Source organism: Elephantulus edwardii, unplaced genomic scaffold (assembly GCF_000299155.1).
Source record: "Elephantulus edwardii isolate Elephantulus edwardi_28Jun2011 unplaced genomic scaffold, EleEdw1.0 scaffold00237, whole genome shotgun sequence".
Classification (NCBI taxonomy): domain Eukaryota; kingdom Metazoa; phylum Chordata; class Mammalia; order Macroscelidea; family Macroscelididae; genus Elephantulus; species Elephantulus edwardii.
Window position 1 is genome coordinate 3,906,934 of NW_006399987.1, and position 7,660 is coordinate 3,914,593.

Here is a 7,660-nt window from a genome sequence, read left to right on the forward strand (position 1 = left end):
AAGCTTGGAAGCAGAAGTGGCATCCATTTCCAAAATAGCTTGCCTCCAGAAACCCTATGAACCTGGAGAAAGGACGAAAAGTATACAAGTGTCCAGGTCTTTCATTCATAGCGTCACTACGAGTAGCCTACAACTCAACAGCACTTAACAACTTTTGAATAAGGAAGCCCTGGCTGCCTTGTAGATGAGGACTTGTGCTGCCAACCCAAAGGCAGGCAGTTAGAATCCTGCAAGAGAAAGATGGACAGTCCCCTCCCCTGTGATTTACAGCCTCTGACAACCCCCTGGAGGGTCAGTTATGGGTTGGTTCTGACTTGATAGCAGTGAGGAGTCAGAAAGTTACTTTTGAACCTGAAGTAAAGCTTGCTTTGTGTGTGCGAAAGTAACATTTTAGCATGAAGAAAATCAACCCCAGATGAGATGGCTTGATACAGTAACTGGGGCAATGGGGGTTGATGAGTCAGTGAGACTGGCTCAGAACAGGGCAGGCTTCAGAGCTGCTGTACATAGGGTTTCTATGGGTTGCAGACAACTCGACAACACATAACAACAGCAGACAATAGGTGTGGCATCTCGAATAAGATGTTTCTTTTAAAATCACTTGTAATGCCAATGTAGAATAGAAGCTAAACCCACTGCCGTTGAGCCACTTCCATGATGACACTCTGTGGAGTTCCTGAGGCTGCAGCCCTTGCTCTTGTGAATTTGAACTGCTGACCCTTCAGTTTTTCAGTGCTGAATGCACTGTGCCGCCAGAACTCCCTGGAATCTCTCATGCTCATTGCCATGAAATGTAATGCATCATCTCGGGAGGCTGTAAATCACATGAGGGAGATTGCGCATCTTTCTCCTGAGGAGTCACTGGTGGATCAGGAGCACAACTCCTAGCAATTATGCCACCAGAGACTGTTGGAATGAAGATGCTGTTAGGTGTCAAAGTTGACTACAACTCGTAGTGACCCCGTGAACAACAGCTGTGAGCCTTTCCCGATCCTGCGCCGTCGTCACCGTCTCCTCCATGTTCAAGCCGTCGTTATCACCAGATCAGTCCATCTCCTTGAGGGTCTTCCTCAGTGGTCTTCTTTACATGTTGCATCAGTAACTGAAAAGTCAGCAGTTCAAGTGAAGGGGGGGTGTGTGTACAACAAAACATTATTTTACCTATTTTTACATGTGAGATCCAGCAACATTAATTTCTTTAACCATGTTGTGTAGCAGTTTGTACTGTCCATTTCTAAGTTTTCTCATTCTCTATACATGTGCCTGCTCTAGCTATTTCATTTAAATGGAATCATTGTATTTGTGCTTTTAGGTCTGATGTATTTCACTTAGCACAGGGCTTTAAGGGCCCATCCATGTTATAGCATTTCTAAAAATGTCATTTCTTTTATTGCCGAATCGTACTCTGTTGTATGAATCTGCTACATTCTGTTCATTCATGCATCTGCCAGTAGACATTTGAGTTGTTCTTCTTTCTGGCTACTGATGAATAGTGGTGTGGTGACCATTGGTATGGAATTGCCTGCTTGCTTCCCGCTTTCACAATCCCACTTAGAGTTCCTCCACTTTCTCCCTCTTTTTCTGTTTGACTAGCCATGCTACTAGGGGTAAGCTGATATTTCATTCTGGTTTTGATTTACAGTTCTCTAAGAATTGATATATTTGAATGATAGTGTTTGATGAAAAATATGAATATACCATAGACTACCAAAAGAATAAGCAAATCTTTCTAGGAAAAAGTGCAGCCAGGTACTCCTTAGCAGTGAGTATAGCAAGACTTTGTTGGTCTCACATGGTGTTATTCTGTACCATCAAGTCATGTATGACTCATAGGAACCCTATGAATAAGAGATCAGAACTCTGCCCTGTTCTTTGTCATGCTTTGGATATGATATCAAGAGAGGCTAGTCCTGCTACCACCGAGTTTAAATGCTGGGTGCCACTCTGGCCTACTGGTCTAATCATATTTGTGCCCAAAGAGGACCATGAAACTCCAAGCAATGCAGAACTGGTGGCTGATGACTCCAATGATCCGTGCATGGATTATTGATATTGCCAAATGGAGACATTAACTGGAACTGCCTATGGCTCGTGGCCCCGGCGGGGAGCAGCTCAAGTCAGCTTTTTTCTGCTTCCACTACAGCACAGAGGATGTCAAGAGGTCAGACTGTGGAGGCCAGTTCTGGGCCATGCAAGAATGTATGCAGAAATACCCACACCTCTATCCCGAGGATGATGATGATGACGACGATGATGAGAGGAAGCCAGGAGGTTTAGAGGAAACAGCTCTGACCAAGGCTTAAAAAAAAGGCTGCCAAAAAAGAGAACTTAAGCTAATAAACTCTACCAGCCCTGCGCTCCAGTCCTTCCATTTCATATTGATATGGATCTATTTAAAAATGCATTTCAGTCACTTTCAGACAAAGTGTTTTCTTCTGGGTACTGTACTGTACAAAATAACATATTCTGGGTCTTGGACCTTTTACAGATACACTGAAGGGAAAAAAATACACAGTGGGTGGTTACGTGTGTGTGTCCATGTAAACCTATCTGTGAATGTAGCTGCCACTTTTGAATTCTCATTTCTCAAATCGCCCTTGATTTTATCAGTTTAGAATAATGTTCTGAATATTCTTAGCAAACAAAGCATCATTATCCTGGGGAGGGCTTGTTCCTGGAGAACATCATGCTTGGTAAAGTAGAGAGAGGATCAGTGGGAGAAAGGAAGATGCAGATCCTTGTGGAGATTGATTGACACAGTAGATACAACAGAGGACTCAGACTTAGTGAAGATTGTTGGTGTGGGACTGAGCAGTGTTTAATTCTGCTGTATGACTCAGATGACTCAGGACCAACCCAACACCACCTAACAGTTGATAATGGCATTGAGCATCTTTCCATGCATTTATTGGCCATTTGTAAATTTTCTTTGTAGAAATGCCTATTTAAGGGTTTGGGTTTACTTTTTTGCTCAGTATTTAACGTAGTTTGTCGTTTTGTTGTTTCACTCAGTCACTCATTGCTTTTGAGTTGGAACTGTTGTTTTTGTTGCTAGGGCCTGTCTAGTCAAGTACAACTCATAGCAACCCTGTGAACAAACATATCCTGTGCCAACCTCACCATCTCTCTGACACACTCGAGTTCACTGCTGCAGTCATTGTGTCAATTCACCTGGTTGAGGGTCCTCCTCTCTTTCGCCATCCCCTCACTTTTATAAGCATGATGCCCTTCCCCAAGGGGTAGCCCCTCCCAGCAACATGCCCAGAGTATGCAGGACGAAGCTTGGCCTCCTTGCCTCCAAGGAGCACTCGGACTGTACCTTCTCTTGATAGTCCAAGGGATATTTGGTACTCTTCTCCAACACCACAGTTTAGAGGCATCAGTTTTTCTTCTGTCATCCTTATTCATTATCCAGTTCTCAGCAGTACATCAGATAATTGAAAAGACCATAGTCTGAATCAGATGCGCTTAATTACTTAAATTATCATTGCTTCTCAGTAATAGCCTGTCCTATCAACATGCCCAGAGTATGAGAGATCAAGCTTTACTGTCCTTCCCTTCAGGCTATACCTTTTCCAAAATATACCTGTTAGCTCTTTTGGCAGTTCATGGGATATTAAATAACTCTTTTCCAACCCCATAGTTCAAAGACATCAGTTATTCTTTTCTCATATTTATTTACTGTCCAGCACTCAGATGCATAGCAAGTGATGTAAAAGACCATGACCTGAGTTAGACACACCCTAGTCATCAAACTGACATCATTGCTCTTCAGTATTTTGGAGAGGTCTCTAACAGTGGCCTTGCTCAAAACAATATATCTTCTGCTCTCCTGACTGCTGCTACCAAGTGTATTGATTGTGGATCCAAGGAAGATGGAGTTGTTGACAATTTCAGTCTTTTTTTCATCTATCTTGATCTCAGCTGTTGGTCCAGTGATGAGAATTTTTATTTTCTTGATTGTTGAGATGCATTCATATTGAGGGCTGCAGTGTTTAATCTTCTGCAGCAAGTGTTTTAAGGCCTCCTCATTTTCAGCAAGCAGAGTGCTACCTGCATAATGTAAGTTGATGATTCCTCTTTCAATCCTAATGTAACATTTTTTTCATAGAGTTCAACTTCACAAGTTATTTGCTCAGCATACAGATTGTAGATTTGGAGAAAGGATCCTTCCCTTTGTTCTCATACCATTCCACCACCAGTCCTCAAGCTTTTAAGAAATCTGGGGAACAATCTCAGATGCTTTGTTTTTCAATATTATAATGAATAGGTCAAGAAACAAGTCAGAAAATCATTACATTTTATGTAATAAACGTCGGTTCCCATCCCTCCCCATCACTAGCCAGCCTGCCCAGCCTTATACAAGACAGCAAAACACTGTTCAGTTCCACACCATCTAAACATGTTTGAGCCCACTGTTGCAGTCATTGCATCTTACTGTGTCAGTCAATCATAATTGTGCTCATGTAAACCTAGACCAAGAAACTGTTGTGCAAACAGTGCAAGAGACAGGGATATCATGCTTGGAAAGGTGGAGGAGGGTCAGAGAAAGAGAGGAAGACCCCCAACAGGATGGACTGACATGATTGTAGCAATGAACCCGAGTGTGTCAGAGATGATGAAGATGACACAGGATTCTGATCTCAGTTCACAGGATCACTATGAGTTATATTCAACTCAGCAGCATCTAACAAAAACAAGAGGAATAAAGAAATAGTTGGAAAACTAACAGGAAAAACATTCATCACATATTACAATGGTATGCTTGAAATGAAAGTTAAGAATAGAGCTATAACTCAATAGAAGAGATACAACTTAATTAAACAGGTGGTTGTTCTGTGACATCAAGTTGCTTGTGACTCATAGTGACCCTTCTGCACAGTAGCTCTGAAGCCTGACCTGTCCTCAGCCAATCTCACTGTCTCTGACACACCTACTCCCATTACCTCAGTTACTGTGTCAACCCATCTCCCCCAGGGCCTTTGTCTCTTGCTTTGTCCCTCAGTCTTTCCAGTGATGATGCCTTTTTCCAAGGACTGGTCTCTCCTGGCAACATGCCCAAAGTATATGAGCCAGAGCTTCAAACTCTTTTGTCTCCAAGGAGCAACTTGGTTTCACCCTCTCTAGGACAAACCTGTTTGTTCTCTTGGCAGTCCATGAGTTACATACTCCTCTCCAGCGCCACAACTCAAAGGCATTGATTCTTCTTGTGTCATCCTTAGTAATTTTTAGCTCTCTGATGCATAATAAGCAATTGTGAAGACCCAAGCCGGGAACAGGCAAACTTTAGTCTCCTAACTGACATCGTTTCTCTTTAGCACTCTGGAGAAGTCCCTGGCAGCAGATGTTCCTACTGCAATTTGTTTTTTGATTTCCTGACTGCTGGTGCCACGAGTGTTGATTGTGGAGCCAAGCAAACTGAAAGTGTGACATTTGGCCCTGTGTGAGAATCTTTTTCATCTGCTTGTTGAATTTCAATACATATTGAAGACTGCAGTCCTTGACTTTCTGCAGCAAACACTTCAGGTCCACTGCAGTTTCTGCGAGCAAGGTTATGTCATCAGCATAATACAGGTTGTTGATGAATCTTCCTCCAATCCTGAGGTCACATTCTTCCTCATAAAGTGCAGCCTCCCAAATGATTTGTTCCACATGTAGATGATTTTGAATCATGCAGTGTTGCCTTGCTCTGTTCTGGGGACTACTTCCTGATCCAGGTATAAGTTTCATATGAGCATAATCAAGTGTTCTTAGATTCCCATTCTTCTCAGTGTTAGCTACAGTTTGTTCTGATCCACACAATCAAATGCCTTTGTATAGTCAATGAAACACAGACATTCATTTGATGCCCTCTGCTTTCAGCCTAGATCTATCTGACATTGGCTCTGATGTCCCTACTGCTACTTCTAAACTCGGCTTGTATTTCTGGTAGTTCTCTGTTGATGTACTGTTCCAGTTGTTTTGGGATAATCTTTACAAGGATTTTGCTTATGTATGATATTAGTGAAAGATATTATTTAGTCATTTCCATACTCTGTCAGATCCCTTTTTTTGGGATGGGGATAAATATGGATCTCTTCCAGTCAGTTGCCAGGTAGTTGTCCTCCAGATTTCTTGGCACAACCTAGTGAGCATGTCCAGGGCAGCATCTGTTTGCGAAAATATTCCTTATTTTTTGCCATTTCCTTCAGAGTTGCTTGAACTTCCTCCTTTATCAACATTGCTTCTTGGTCACATGTTGTTTTCATGAAATTTTTCTGTGTTAGTCAAATCTTTTTGGTACAATGACTCTGTGTACTCCTTCCATCTTCTTTTGATACTTCTTGAGTCAATATTCTGCCCATAGTATCCTTAGGTATTACAACTTGAGGTTTGAATTTGTTCTTCAGTTCCATAAGAACTTAAAAAAAAGCTTAAGAAATGCTGAGCGATTTTGGCTCTTTGGATTTTCTGACTGCAGCTCTTGGTACATTTTATTGTTATACTTTATCTTCTCAACTTGCCCTTTGAAACCTTCTTTTTAGCACCTTGATTTTCTGATATCTTCGTTTTGCTTTGGCTTTTCAGCATTCTTCTAGTGCAGTATTCAAGTTTTAATTAAATAGTGAAGTTCAGTGACCGAACTTGGAAAAAAATGTATTCTCCATGGAAATGCACCTGTGTTGCTATTAGTTAAGTATGTTTGTGCATGCGCGCACGCATGTGTGTGTATGTGTGTTGATCTTCAAGAGAAAATTTACAGGTGAACATGCAAATTGACCTTTGGACCCCTGAGTCCCTGGAGAATATCAGGCGCTCTAGTTTTTTAGCCTTGCCCCAGATACTCCTCATGCCTCCAGATAAGTAAATGCTTCCATATGTGATCATGTTAACAGAAGAGGCTTGTATAGCTGTGTGAAGAACGCAGGTGTGTGCTCTGGAAGGCTGGAGTCCAGTCTGCTGTGAATGTGCTCCGGGTGGAGCATTGCCTTGAGCCTGGGCGGAAGTCTTGCCCAGACAAATAACCTGTTACTCCTTCCTTACTCAACTGTCTCCCTCCGTCTTCTTCCATTTCAGGTCTCAGATGTGGCTCAGGAATAACTAGCCCAGTGGAGGCAGATAAGGACATACAGTGACCATCTTTCACGGCCTGGTTATCACAAGTTGGGGTTTCACATGCTCTGACCAGTGTGTGGGGCAAACATTATTCATCCATCTCGAGACTGCCCACTAGCTCTACTTCCATTCCCATCCCTTTTATGGAAGTAGCTTTTTGGGCACAGGGAGGACACTGACCCAGTCACTTGAAGGCACAGTAGCCAGGAAATGGTGAGTACCATGAATTCCTGGGTAATTCTTAGTATAAGGGGTGAGGCTAAACCTGATTTGGTGAGGAGCCAGATGTGTGCCCTTTGCTCTATTTAGTCTATGAGGTTAAAGGTGGCAGAGGAGGCCAAGGCACTAAATCCTAAGAGGCGTGCTAAGGCCCTGCTCCAGTTTCACGGGGCCTTTCCTCCACATACATGTGGCTTTTCAAGCATGGGATGCCTGGTGTTACTTTGCATATATGAGATGTGTGGGGTTACTTTGCTCATATGATTCAGAGCTGGTCCAAGAGGCACTAATGTTTCCACCCTGGACATCTGTATTCCAATGGGAAAGTGAGCTGTCAGGGACCTCT

General features: G+C 42.6%; 1 protein-coding gene across 1 annotated transcript in view; it reads left to right on the forward strand.

Annotated features, from left to right (window-relative positions):
• The first annotated feature begins 2,084 nt into the window (after nucleotides 1–2,084).
• LOC102866158 (zinc finger protein 678-like) overlaps nucleotides 2,085–7,660 on the forward strand; it is a 16,455-nt gene continuing 10,879 nt past the window's right edge. The window contains exon 1 of the mRNA XM_006898859.1: nucleotides 2,085–2,263. Coding sequence (XP_006898921.1) covers nucleotides 2,085–2,263 — 179 coding nt within the window. The remainder of the gene's footprint in view (nucleotides 2,264–7,660) is intronic.